Below are 14,795 nucleotides of genomic sequence, written 5' to 3'. Positions count from 1 at the left end.
TCATTCTCTCCCGTGATAACCGAATATTCCCTATACCAGCATGGCTTCCAAAGGCAAAGAAATAATATCCGCCACCGACTCCATGCATGCAACAGACAACTTTGAATCGCTTTTCTCACATGTAGTAAATGTAAGTAGAGAAGTTCAAACTCCCTCCTTTGAACCTATCGAGAAAGCTATCAATGTTATAGCTCTTACGTTAAAGAGGCACATTTTCCCACGCCAACAAGTAACAAAAGACATTATGGCTAACCATGTTAGCATTCAATGGAAAGTTACAGCTCCTATTACAGTTCGTTTTATTGAAGGGGGGAGTCTTGAGTTCCTGTTTTCTGACTAGAATGACAGAAGAACTGCATTAGAGAAGGGTCCATGGTTCTATCGCTCCAGTTGGATACTACTTTAAGAGTGGAGTGATTCATGTACCGGCATTGTTGAGAAGGTATGGAGTCAAAGGATTTGGCTGCAAATTCACATGATACCCAGAGGAACAGTAGAAGATAGCAGGGTCTGCTCTCTCGCACAAGCAGTAGGAACCATCGTCCCAAACCAAGAGAAAATACAAACAGGCCATTTAATCTGGGGTTTGTTTGTCAGGAAAAAAATTACCATTGATCTTCGGAAACCCCTCTGTTCAGAGTGGTTCATATTTTATTAGGGCAAACCGATCTGGCTTCACTTTTGTTATGAGCAACTCCCCCGTGTCTGTGTTAATTGTGGCCTAGTCGGCCATGTTTGGACAAACTACAAACGGTTCATCTCCAACACTGCCGATTACAGACAACTGCTAGAAGATAGAACCATTGATAACCCCGGTGAATAGTTGAGAGTCGAGATCTGCCCAGAGAGACCCTTCAATCTCCCAGTCTTCAGCCTAAGCAAAGCTAAGCCCGACTCTTGCAGAATCCGTCACAGTGAACATGGATCAGACGAGGACTCCGAAGATGGCATAGGTGGCTGGAAACATCCTAAGTGTTAGGGACCTCTTAACCCCTCACCTCTGTTGGAAAATAGGAGATGGAACAAAAGTAAACTCCCTAACGGATCCCTGGATCCCGTGGGTCCCTACCAATAAACCACAAACCCGATAGACCTACACTGACAGACGTTGGATGGTTAAAGATTTCATCACAACTCTTGAAGATTGGAACTCCCAACTCTTACACCAAGTTTTTGAAGACTCTTTAGCCGATGTTGTATTAAGCATACCCTTGAACCTTCAACACCAAGGGGATAAACTATTGTGGAAGAATTCAAAGGATGGCATCTATTCAGTTTGCTCGGCCTATAGGAGCCTCTCAAGAAATGAACTTGTAGGCCCTTCTAGAGAACAAATCAAGTGGTCTAGATTGCGGGCCACAAAAGCTCCTCTCCGATGTCAACTCTTTGGATGGAAAGTCTTGTTGAATGGGGTCAAACCGAAATAGTCAGCCTGGTTCCTGCGGCACTCAGGGGACATTTCTTGTGTGTTTTCTATGGAAATGCACTAGAAACTCAGGTGCATCTCTTCTTTGAATGTTCTTTAGCGAGAGTAGTGTGGCTATTGGCTCAAATTGGCTTCAATCCAAATGCCTTCATTGCATCAGGATCGCCAGACTTCCTAACCTGGTGGCTAGAAAGGAATTTTGGGAAAAAGGACCTCCAAAGTTTCTCCATGGCTAGACTGCTAGCCATTCTGAGAGCATTGTGGGATTATAGGAATGATGTGATCTTTAGAGGAAAGTCCCCAAACCCTCTTGAAGTCACGAGAAAAGCGAACAAATATGTCCCAGATATAGAAGCTTCGAAATGGTTTGAGACTCACCACCAAAATGACCACACCCCTCTTCCCACTCATTAGCTACCCCTAAACTCCCATTCATTAGTTATAATTGATGGATCTTGGAACCCAAATACTAGCTCAGCCTCTATGGGTTTGTATTTATTGTATTACACACACAATGTTTACATTGCAGAAGGACAATGGTGCAAGGCCTTTAACACCTCAGAAGCTAAACTCTAGGCAATCATCAGAGGCCCGAGAAGATTTATTCTACTGGGTATCAGTGAAGCTACCATCCTATTAGAAGCAAAGGAAATTTTGCTAAAGCTCAAAGAAACCATAGGAAACATAAGCGCACGTCAAGTATCTGCTTTCCTTTTTTTGTGGAATTAAAATTGATGTCTGTAAATAAAAACGATGTGGGCCCTACACATGACATAGCTAAAAGGGCCAATATAAATAGAACTCACATGACATAGACAACAAAGGGAGGACAGTAACTAGTGCCCTTATGGGACACGTGTCGGAAAAGAAAACACCAAAATACCGTAGTCCTTTGACAGTACGTAGCGAACTCTGCCATAACTGGCAATAAATCACCTCGACGGGTATAAATGGTAGAAAATTAAACTTCAAGAATGACTGTTGGATACGATGGCCTAACAACGACCTTCTATTGGATGGAAGAGTTTGCAACTATTGAAGCATCAACAGTGTGGTCTTTTTTCTACCATTTATACCCGTAGACCTTTTAGGTGATGAACTTGTATATATGACTAAGTCCAAGTCTTTTTTCTTCCTCCACAATATCACCTTGATTGATATCAACAATATTTGAAGGGAACCTCCAAATCCAATAACAATGAAATTAATCCGCCAACTCAGCACCAATAGTGCCTCAACATTTCTCGTAAACTAGAGCTTATACACCATCCAGCCTATCCAACATCCTACAAAGCCAAACATTTTTCTCTTCTATAATAATCATAGTAGGCAACCCAGTGAAATTCTCTAGATTTGGGCTAGAAGAAGTAAACAAACTATCAAAATATTGAGCGAGTAAAGAAGAGATTTCACCACGATTAGAAGTCCAACTGCTGTCTTCCCGTTCTAGTTTGGGATGAATAGATCTAATTTCTTCTCATTCCGTTTCTATCTCCATTTCATCTCTGGTTCATTCTTGCCCTTTGCTACCAATAAATCTCCTCTTGTCTAACCATTTCTGCAGCACCAATCTCAATCTTTACTTTGTGATCATATTAGCTAGTGGTAGAAGAAAGAGCTCCTATTGGATGGTAGCTAGGTAGTTGTTTCTCAAGGACATTGATGGTCGGCCGAATAGCATGTTTAACGGAAGCACTTTTTTGTGCAAAGGACCCCAAGGCTTGTTCCCATTCTCTTTTGAACTTTATTATTGAAAACCAAAAGTCTTCAAACCAGCAGGTTGCTTCAAATTTCAGAAATTGATGAACAAAGGAGAATGATCACTAGCAACCGTCACTAGGTGGTCCAGAACAGCATTTGAAAATTAATTAATCTATTCAGGATTCAGCCGAACCCCAATAGTATACCCTATCCAAACCCATTTTAATGGGGTCATGAATGCAGTGATTGATTACACCAGTTAAAATCTTGATCTTTCTACCCAAAGATCAAATAATCCACACTCAGAAAACGGAGGCATCAACAATGAAGTTTATTATTTATATCTCCAATCACACACACACACACATCAGGGACCCTATTACAACTTTCAAAAAGCAGTTAAAAGCAAGCAAAAGATTCATTCTCACATAACATTTGTCTTCCAGCTAAGAATGGACGGCACATAAAAACAACCCATATTCATTCAATATGATTATTAGCCCAATTTGAAAAATTTTTCCAATCACAAGATGGGAGGAAAAAGCAAAACCACTAAAAACCGAAAGTGATTTCTCCATTCAAAGCCAGGTGAAATTTCTGAATTTTTAAGAAAAAGGGTTGTAGAGATAGTGAGTTAACCGTGTTACACATGACATCCGATATTTTTTATCTGAATCCAACATTCTTTAAGAGGATCTTGAGAAACACGAACTCTCATGGATCTTTCAGCGGATCAACCTTATGGAAGTGCGAAGCACGTGCCCCTCCACAACACGAGTCATCATGAAGGAGGGCAGGATCGTCCTGGACAAGAGTATCTAATGATCTACATCAGTAAAGAAAGAAAGAGATTTTGGATTAAAAAAATGAAAAAGAATTAAAACATCCTTTTCTTTTCTCTTCTTTTCTGCCGTCCTTCCAACCATGAAAACCATTACGACAGCTTAGCACAGCAGAGAGGAAAGAAAGCAAGGCAAAAGCAGAGAACTTGCTCTGTGTTTTCTTGTTCATAGTTTCTTGTTGCTTAATCTCTTCGGTTTGATCTCTAATTCTCAAGTAAGTTAATCTTCCTTGACGTTTTCATCCATAATCTTGTTGGGTTTCGTTTAACGTTTAGAGCTTTATCGGGTATGCGTTTATTTTTCTCGTTTGTTTGTTTGTTTGTTTGTTCATGTTTGTGTTTCTTTGCTGTTTCAGGGTTGGAATTGATCATCTTTTTGGATTTTTTCTGTTTAAGTCCTGACCCTTTATTTTTTGGTTTCTGGAGGTAGGTTGTTTTGAATATTTCGTTGGACTGATCTTCCTTTTATGTGATATTCATGCAATTGTAATTAGAAAAGCAAAGAGAGAAGAGAAGAACTTTTGGGTTTTTAGTGTTGGATCTTCTTGTTTATTGATCAGCTGGTTTTTGTTTTATGTAAGATTTGAATTTGATGAGTTGTCTGAGGTGTTGGATTGTCAGCATTGATCGTCTTCTTTTGGTGCAGGTCAGGGATAGAGGTTAGAGTGCGATAGAGAGAAATGGCTGTTGATACAAAGGAGATTGGAATTTATGTTAGGAAAGGTCTTATCTTTTCAATCAGAACCTGTTATCGATCAATGCGTGAACATCCAGTTGTTTGGGGTGTGGGGTTTTTCTTCCTTTTTCTGTACAGATGTTTTCCTTTTCTGTTTGGCTTTTTGCTGTCTTCTTCTCCTGTTCTTATATGCACCGCTGTTCTTCTTGGAACTCTGTTGAGTTTTGGGAATCCACATATCCCTGAAGTTGAGAGAGAGGAGAAGACAACCCATGGAATCGCGTCTCTGAAAACTGGTGTTTTCAAAAATGACGTTGTTGTTAAGAAAGATGAAATCTTTTCAGTAGAGGCTCGCGTGGAGAAGAAAGATAATGATGACGAGAAGGCAGTTGAAGAGGCATCTCCAGTGGGCGAAGGAAGGGACTGTAAGGTTGAGAAAGAGGTGCTTTCCTCTTCAAGTTCAACACATGGTGAAGGTTTGATGGGTAGTATCGATGTGCCTGGGGAAGAACCAAAAGGGACTCTTGGTGGGAAGCAAGTGGTAGAAGAAAAGGAGAGAGAATTCTGTAGTTCGAAAGTTGTAGAAAAGAGAGAATTCCAGGAGGAGAGTGTATCCAGAGCTTGTGAAGATGTTGAAGGTCAATTTTCTGAAAATCAGAAGGATGCTGAAAGTCTTAAAGAGGAAATTGAACAACAGGCAGGTAAATTGCCTGATATACAGTTGGAAGATCATGCAGATACTTCTCAAAATTTCTCTTGGAAGCTGGAAGAAGAGCATGCTGAGTCTGATTCTGAGTCTGATCATGCAGAGAGTTCCTCTCCAGATGCTTCAATGGCTGACATCATTCCAATGCTTGATGAGCTCCATCCACTCTTAGAATTAGAAGCTTCTCTGCAAGTGCAGGACTCTGATGCTGCCTCAGAACACTCTCATGGATCTGACGATGGTAGTGCTGAATTAGAAGAGGAAACTGAAAACCAGGAGGAAGAAGAAGATGAAGACGATGAAGAAGTACAGGGGGAGCAAGAGATTTCTGCTAAATCTGTAGTCATGTGGACGGAGGATGACCAAAAAAATCTCATAGATCTTGGAACTTCTGAGTTGGAAAGAAACCAACGGTTGGAGAACCTACTTGCCAAGCGAAGTGCAAGGAAAGCCTTGAGAATGGAGGCTGAGAAAAATTTGATAGATTTGGATAGTAATGACCCTCCATTTTATGTTGCACCAATTTTGACAACAAGGAACAACCCTTTTGATCTTCCCTATGATTCTAATGAGAGCATGGGGTTACCAGCCATTCCTGGATCTGCTCCTTCTGTATTGCTTCCAAGGCGTAACCCTTTTGATCTTCCCTATGACTCACTTGAAGAGAAGCCCAATCTCATTGGAGATGATGTTTTTCAGAAAGAGTTCATGGCTATTAACCAGAAGGATACATTCTTCCGAAGGCATGAGAGCTTCAGTTTAGGAGCTTGTGTGGAACACAAGAAAAAGAAGTGTGATATTAAGATGAAGCCATATTTTGTAACTGAGCAAATGGCTTTTGAGGACGAAGAGTATCCAATATTTCAAAGACAATCAAGAGATAAGGGTGATTCTAAGCTTAGTTCTGCCCTAGAAACTGAGTCTCTTTCTTCAGAAGAGGATCATGAAGATCAAAGGAGTATTGAACAAGACTCATCCCAAGAAACAGAACAAATCTTCCATGTTGATCATATGTCTGATCATGTTGAATGTGAAAGCCACACATTTGGAGAAGTTGGCTCTATGGAGATTGAACAAGAAGAGAAGAGAGATGTTCATATTAGTAATATTGAGGTGGAGGAAGTTGAGGAGAAGGGTCATGAAACAGAACCAATCTTGCCTGTGATAGAAAGCATAACTTCTCCTACGACACCTGATAAAATTGAAGAAGAGGAGAGAGATGTTCATGTTAGTAACAATGAGGTGAAGGTGGCAGATGAGGAGAATTGTCATGAAACAGAACCAATCTTGCCTGTCACAGAAAGCATAACTTCTCCTATGACACCTGATAAAATTGAAGAAGAGAAGAGAGATGTTCATGTTAGTAACTTTGAGGTGAAGGTGGCTGATGAGGAGAATGGTCATGAAACAGAACCAATCTTCCCTGTGACAGGAAGCAGGACTTCTCCTATGACACCTGATAAAATTGAAGAAGAGAAGAGAGATGTTCATATTAGTAACAACGAGGTGAAGGTGACAGATGAGGAGAATTGTCATGAAACAGAACCAATCTTGCCTGTGACAGAAAGCAAAACTTCACCTATGACACCTGATAAAATTGAAGAAGAGGAGAGAGATGTTCATCTTAGTAATGATGAGGTGAAGGTGGCAGATGAGGAGAATGGTCATGAAACAGAACCAATCTTGCCTGTGACAGGAAGCATAACTTCTCCAATGACACCTGATAAAATTGAAGAAGAGAAGAGAGATGTTCATATTAATAACAATGAGGTGAAGGTGGCAGATGAGGAGAATTGTCATGAAACAGAGCCAATCTTGCCTGTGACAGAAAGCATCACTTCACCTATGACACCTGATAAAATTGAAGAAGAGGAGAGAGATGTTCATCTTAGTAATGATGAGATGGTGGCAGATGAGGAGAATGGTCATGCAACAGAACCAATCTTGCCTGTGACAGAAAGCATAACTTCTTCAATGACACCTGATAAAATTGAAGAAGAGAAGAGAGATGTTCATGTTAGTAACAATGAGGTGAAGGTGGCAGATGAGGAGAATTGTCATGAAACAGAACCAATCTTGCCTGTGACAGAAAGCATAACTTCACCTATGACACCTGATAAAATTGAAGAAGAGGAGAGAGATGTTCATGTTATTAACAATGAGGTGAAGGTGGCAGATGAGGAGAATTGTCATGAAACACCAATCTTGCCTGTGACCGAAAGCATAACTTCTCCTATGACACCTGATAAAATTGAAATTCATGTTAAACCAGAAATAGTTGAAGATGACAGTGGAGCAAGCTTCTCATCATTATCAGAAATGGATGCAAAGAAATTCCATCTGAACACTGATGAAGAATCAGGAAATCTAAAATCGACAATTAGTGATCAAACTCAGAGTCCTGGTGGTTCCATGCAGTCATCACTTACTGAAGAAAAAATCTATTTTAGGACCCAGGCTGCAGAGGGTTTGCATGAAAATCAAACCAAGGAGCCCGTTTATGATTCTAGTCCAGGAGAAATTGAGAAGAACCTCTCTAACATTACATCTATTGAAGAAGGCTGCATTTGTGTGGATAAGGGGGTCCCGGTATCTTCCTCTTCCATATCTTCTGACAAGCAAGCAGAGATATCTGAAGTTGGTTCACCTCATATGTCAATTGAAAGAGCAGATGGGGAACAAGAATTTCACAATGGAAGTATAAGAGAGGAAATGGCTCCTGCAATTGGATTACAGGCAACCTCACTGGATCTCTGTGCAGTAGATGAACATGATTTGGAAACTAGAGAAGTTACAGAGGTCAGTGAGCATGGCGTTATAGAAGTCGGATTTTCTGGAGCTAACCAGAACTCTGATACCCCCAATGTACCTGTTGTGCCAGAGTTGGTGGTTGAGAAAGTCTCCGTTGTCTCAACATCATCAGATAATTCGGAGTTGATAGTGAATGATCCAGTGCAGGAGGACTTAAATCCTCACTTTGAACAAGATCATGCCTCTTCATCAAGTCTTGATCCAGAGATCCATGTTGGCACCCATCAGTATGATTCCAATCAGAAGATGGACACTGTTGATTCCAGTTTTTCAGCTGTTGAAAATTCAGCTTCACATGAATTGGAGGAAGTACTGCCTTTGATTGAAAAATTGAAACCTGTGCCATATTCTGTTGGAGATCATGAAGAAACTCAGGTAAATACTACTAATCCTCTTGTACATATTCTCATCTACTCTCTTTGATATTTAATGGAATCACTTACCATTTCTCAAAAATATGGAACTTTTCAAACATAAAGGGCCATTACCCAATATTAAGCTTAATTATATTTGCCATTAAATCAGGCTTCTGTCTTTTATTTTTCTCCACAAATTTCCAGTGGTTTTATAATCAACTTATATATTCTCTAAGGACTTGCAATATTGTAGATTTACGCTAAGATGATAAAAACTTTGAAATTCGAAGACAGGTCCAGAATAGAAAATTTTTAGTGAAATTTCATAGGAATGATCATAATGGATAGCTTTAGAGAGTGACCAAGTATAGTTAGCTTTGGAGTACATTTGGCACAAAAGCACAAAAAAAGTTAGGTTTGGGAGAAAACTCAACAACTAGGGAATCTAGGGTATTAGTTGGAATTTCAGGATGATGTCTAGAAGGATAAAAGGATGTAAGGATATATGGGGGAGGCATCCAAATTATGGGAGGACTTGGAAATGGTTTGACAGGAAAAGACAAAAAATAGCTAGGGTGGAAAAAATTAAGGTTTTGTTGAAAATTAAGGGAAAGCTCACCTAGTTCAGTTCCAATTCTCTGAGAATGTTGAAGGAACATATTCTTATAAAAGAACTGATGGTTGTTATGTCTTCTTGAAAGATTAAAGAGAAAATAGAGGGTCGCCTAGAAGCACTCTGCGGCATGGGAATCACTCACCACACATCCACACATGGCATTTGGGATAGGAGTTTACACCCTTTTATCAAGAGAAGAGGGATCCAAGCAAATACTCTCTAGAATGGATAGAAGTTTAGTAACACAAGCAAGCTCCTCCTCCCTTAAGCCCCTACAAAAACCAAAGTCCCAGTTGAAGAATAAAGGTAAAACTGGGGGGGGGGGGGAGAAAGACAGAGATAACCTCATTTTTATAAAGGGAAAGGGCATACAGAGAAGGAAATAGATCTTTTAGAGGTTGATTACCCACCCAAGTGTCTTCCCAAAAATGAACCAAATTTCTGGAGCAAGTGTCATACCTTACAAATTGAAGGAAATTGGGGAGGACGCCATGCATTGCTTTCCACAGTGTTGTTTGGGTAGCCCGATGAGATACCCCAGCATCCCAACCAGAGAAAGAACAGCCATGAACATCCCAACCAGCGCAGAATGAGGACTGTTATCATTTAATTTCTTGTTCTTTTGCTGCAGCTCTTTGGAATTGGGTATTTGATCTGTTTAGGTGCAGATGGAACTTGCCAATTAAGGTAAATTTTTTGTTTTCTCCTTCTACCTTTGTGTGGCCCATGAAAAGGTGGAGAATTATGTTAAAATATACAAGAGCGGCGGCTCTCCTAGGGGCTATTTGGGAAGAAAGGAATGCCAGAATATTTCAGGAGAAGGAAAGGATCACTCTTGAGGTCAAGGAGTGTATTTTGACAAGGGCTATTTTGTGGCTGAAATCCTTAAAACTCTTTGAAAATTACTCCTTTGATTATATAAGGAGGAATTGGTCTGCAGTTGCCTTCTTCTTCTAAGAAGTCCAGAATTCAAGCAGCTTGGACTCCGCCTATGGAGGGTTTTGTTAAGCTGAATTTTGATGGGAGTAGTCAGGGCAATCCAGGACTATCTGGCATTGGTGGTGTACTGAGAAACGAAGACAGCAACATTCTTTCTCTTTTTTCAGGACCAGTGGGAATAGGAGACTCTGAGGGCTGAACTCCTAGTTGTGGTACAGGGGATACAGATTGCATATTAACTTGGAGTGCAGAACATAATAATTGAAGGAGATTCCAAGGTGGTTGTAGGATGGTTGGCTGACCTGGGTACTGACACTTGGGGCTTTAAGGATGTTTTAAAAAAGGTTAAATGGCTCACGAGGAATATGACACTTAGGTTTCAGTGGGTGGGTAGATCAGCAAATGCCTTGGCTGATTATCTTGCTAAAAAAAGGGGCTACTTGGGTTACTTTGTATTGGGCTTCTCTGTAGTTTTCTTTGTCCTTTGTCATGTGTTTTCAACTAAAGGATAGATGGAATCCTCCATCCCCCCTCCTTAAAGGGGAGGTAGCATCTCATGCCTCTCCCTAAATTGTACTTTCTTTGGCTATGATTTAATAAATCTTACTATTCAATGATAAAAAAACCATTTTTAGAAAACTAATAACTCTAACCAATGACGTTGAAATGTTAAACATGACTAAACTATGACTGGACAAATCAAACTACTAGGCCAGACCCCACATACAACATATAAAATAACCAAAATGCCCTATTGTCTAGAAATACAAAACTACAAAAAAAAAAAGTTCATAAATTTCCACATTTGAATCCTGCATCATGCCCTTTTTATTAGGCTCTTTTCCTAAATCCTAGGGCCAAACTTTGATGTTTGGAAATATAAAGTAAAAAGTCTTGTAGAAATGATTTTGAAATGGTGCTTGTTAGTTACCACATTGTGGAGCATCTTTTCATCTGCCACCTAAGCTGCAGCTTGCATGATTTCTTGCTTTTCTATATTGTGTATCTGGAAATCATGCTATTGTTTAATTTCTCTTTAGAACTTTGTAATAAAATGGATCACATAGATCTACTAACAATTTTGTAATCCCTCCCCATGTTGTCTGTCACTTTTCAACATTTAAATCATCCCACTTTTTGTCACTTTTTGAAAAGCATGGGAAGGAATTCTGTTACTTTCCTGAATTTCCCTTTATAACATTACAAATTCAAAACTTGAAAGAGGACTTTTTCTACTCCAAAAGAAAATGGAATACAATTACTAAATCAAACCCAAAGATGTCTTCTTTTCAATCCATTTTCAAGGCTTAGAAAGAAAACCTTTTAACTAAAAAAATACCTCTGTCATTTTTTAATTCAATCTGCATAGACAATATTGAATAAAAAAGGCTTCACTCCAAATAAAAGATGCTTGATGCTTCTTATTCAAAAATAGAAGTCCCAAAGGAAATTAGAAAGATCAAAGAACTCAACATCTCAGAATCTCAAGAGAAAAGAAAAAATTATAAGAATGAAAACCAAAAATTAGGAGCACTTTTTAATTTTTGGTACTAAGTAGTCCATACTAGACATTACAGGGTAATTGAGGGTGGAGCAGAGCAGTGTGCAAATGTGGCCTACTGGCCATACCACAGAGAGGCTGTGGTTCGGCAGGTTTGATCCCATGCCTCCTATTTGGAGGGGTACCATGTGACCATCTTGACTATTGAGTCATTGGAGTATTTATTTTTAAAGAGACAAATTTGGTTTACCAATAAAAAAAAAAAAGAAGTGAGAGAGAGAGACAGTGATTTGATTTAAAACTAAATTGTTCTCTTTTTTGGCTAATTAATTTCTAAATTTGCACCATTTAGAGATGCTTCGTCTTTGTTTTTATTCAAATTACTGACACCCTTCTTTTTTTTCCCTTTGTCAAAAGTCCTATTGTTTGTCTTCTTTGGTCTTTAATGGAAATTCTAAATCAAATTGTCTCAACAGAATTCTAGGAGAGATTTTTTTTTGATAGGCAATTCTAGGAGAGATTTTCTCCTTATGTTTCCAAATTTTTAGAACGGTACATCCACATTTGCTGGTGAAGGGGTAAATTTGCAAATCAATTATAAATGGACTTTTGTTGCATTATTGACTCCTTGATTTTTGTGTTTTGTCAAAAATGGTAAAGAAACAGAGGAAGTATAATGTATATAGGCTTTATTTTATTTTTATTTTTATGCATCACATTCTTTTCTTCTCTGGTTCATGCATCATACTGTTGGTGTTAAATAAACTATATAATTTGTTAGAACCCCTTTGTATGTTTCATAAAGTATTCCTGCTCTTAAATAAACAATTAGGATTCTCCAAGCCTTTAGCCCACCCAAAGTGTCTTCTTAAATTTGAGTAGTTCAGACTATGATGAGAAAATGTGTATTCTTTATTGGATGGTTATGGTTAGATATTCAAGGTTATGTATTTTTTATGGCCTATGTTGATGAGGAAATGGAGTATATGATAACCATCTGCCTCATGCATATCTTGTCTGTAGAGGAAAATATAAGATGAATGATTAACAACAGTTTCTCTAATGTTAAGCAGGGGCCATCTACTCTTGTGTTGAATTCACTTGGTGAAGCCAATACTATTAATGCAAGGGAACTAGTAGCACAAGATCCTGATAACAAGGATTTATCAAATCTTTCTCCCTTAATTCCTCTTCCTGTCTTTGTTAGATCTGGGGTTTCTGAGAACAAGTCTACTGAAGATTTGATGGATGGGCTAGATGAAATTGACAAGAACAATAGTCAGTTTGAGCACTTGGATGATGCAGGTGAAGCAGTTTATCCACATCCCACCAAAGAATTCAGTGAAAATGCAGATGAAATAAAAGAGATCGATGAAGAGTTGTTGTTGGAATTGGACAAAGTTGGTGACTTCAGTTTCAAAGAATTTGAATCAACCAGAAACAAGATTGAAGAGCAATCCAATCTGGAGGTCCATGAGAGCATTTCTACAATGCAGGTTTCTGAAGGCAATCTTGAAGATTCTGTAACTTTGGTCAAATGCAGATCTGATGCAGACCAATCAACAAAATCTGGTGATAGCCCTGGAGTTCCTGAAGAGAGCCATAGACATTTTGATGTAAATAGTACTTCAGAGGTGCAAGTTCTTGAAGAAAGTTCCATGGATGATATTGATTCTGTAATTAAGCAACCTGAAGGAGAAGATGTTGAAGAGAGTATTGTTCTTGAACCACTCAAATATGAGCAGTTGCCAAAGGAAAGTGAAGTTGGTTTTGATGAGTTAAAGCTCATAAACCAGGATCTAATACCGATTAATAATAGTTCACAGCTGCCAGTTGAAGAAGCAGGATCAGTTGAAGATTATGATTCTACCTTTAAGCAACTCCATGAAGTTCAGCAAACAACTGTTACTGTGTCTCTCAATGATAAGCCAGTAAAAGAGGAAAATGAAGTTAGATATACTGAAGCATTCCATGATAAGTTACTAAAGGAATCTGCAGATGGATCTATTGAATCAGGGAAATCAGATGGAGAATTCAATGCGACTATGACTAATTTTGAACTACCTGTTCTTGAGGCAAGATCTTTTGAAGATATTAAATTGGCCTTTAAGCAGCTCCATGAGGAAGGAGCAGATTTTGAAATACCTGTCCTCCCTGAACCAAATGACAACAAGCCACATGTGGTGGAATTTCAACATCCTAATGGGATTGGTTCAGACATGCAAATTGTTGAAGCTAGATCATTGGAAGATATCCATTCAACTCTGAAGGTACCATTGGTGTATAATATGGAGAACCTGAATTATTCAGAAGTTGAAGATGGGTCAGCTGAAGTTGAGGCTCAGGAACTGGAATCAACTGGAGTGGTTGATCTGAGATTCGCTGAATCAGAAGGAACCAACTTAAGTGCTGAAGGATCAAATCATGGAGTTAATGAAAAAGTAGACAGCACAAGTTTGAATGAGTCAGGTGAAAATTATAACAAAGAAAGATCTTATGAATCAAGCTCAGGCTCCAACACAAGTGATTCTTAATGAGATGATATAAAACAGAATGGTTTGGATTTTTTGGTTTCCTTGTTGTTCTTCCCATGATGTGGAACTAATGGGTTTTGGTGCTATTTTGACCTTCAGTTGTTTTTTGGCTTATGGTAATTGTGTTCCTTTTAGGTCTTTTAGATATTTTGTTTGATTGGTTACTATAACAGGTTTTGTTTGATCTCATTAGAGTAGTGAAGAGTGGAACTTTTGGCATTTTGTCCCATCTGTTGAGAGTTTGTAGTTGGCTTCCTTGGAGAAAGCTTGTTTTATCTATGCATGTTGTATATTATATCTGTTGTGGATAATTGTGATTGAAATTTTGAATTATTTGAGCATGTCCGTACTATTATTCACAATTTTATTTCTTGCTTTTTCTTATCTTCCTTTTTTATTACACAGGATCTGCTGTAAACACTGACATGTGAAACAGGTATGTAGCCAATCAAGAATGAACATGCCAGTGTTTTGTGCATGTAAGGCATCTGTCCTACGTGTAGGAAAACTGGCGTGTTCACTTTTAATTGGTCACATAGCCTGTTTCATACACTTGTTCACAGCAGATCCTGATTCCCTATTTATGGTTTTCCAGAAAATGTCAAGACAAGGGTTACTCTGGACTCTTGGCAAGGTCCATTGGCAGATTCTCTCTTTTGGTGCACTACAGTGCAAATCCAAATGTGGG

The 14,795-nt window shown here is 38.8% G+C and overlaps 1 protein-coding gene across 2 annotated transcripts; it reads left to right on the top strand.

Moving 5' to 3' along the window:
* The first annotated feature begins 3,739 nt into the window (after positions 1-3,739).
* LOC104608099 (uncharacterized) lies at positions 3,740-14,440 on the top strand. Of its 2 annotated transcripts, XM_088891663.1 has the most exons (4): positions 3,740-4,183; positions 4,325-4,394; positions 4,615-8,536; positions 12,647-14,440. In XM_088891663.1, the coding sequence occupies exons 3-4, from the start codon at positions 4,649-4,651 to the stop codon at positions 14,105-14,107; spliced, it is 5,349 nt and encodes a 1,782-aa protein (XP_088747789.1). In that variant the 5' UTR covers positions 3,740-4,183; positions 4,325-4,394; positions 4,615-4,648; the 3' UTR covers positions 14,108-14,440. The 2 variants fall into 2 exon arrangements, with proteins under 2 accessions (XP_088747789.1, XP_010272281.1); XM_010273979.3 differs by lacking the exon at positions 4,325-4,394 and having other exon boundaries at positions 3,980-4,183.
* The last annotated feature ends 355 nt before the right edge of the window (positions 14,441-14,795 follow it).

Source organism: Nelumbo nucifera, chromosome 7 (assembly GCF_055504915.1).
Source record: "Nelumbo nucifera cultivar China Antique chromosome 7, China Antique-T2T, whole genome shotgun sequence".
NCBI lineage: Eukaryota > Viridiplantae > Streptophyta > Magnoliopsida > Proteales > Nelumbonaceae > Nelumbo > Nelumbo nucifera.
The sequence above is the reverse complement of the archived record's forward strand: the minus strand, read 5'-3'. Positions and strand labels throughout refer to the sequence as shown.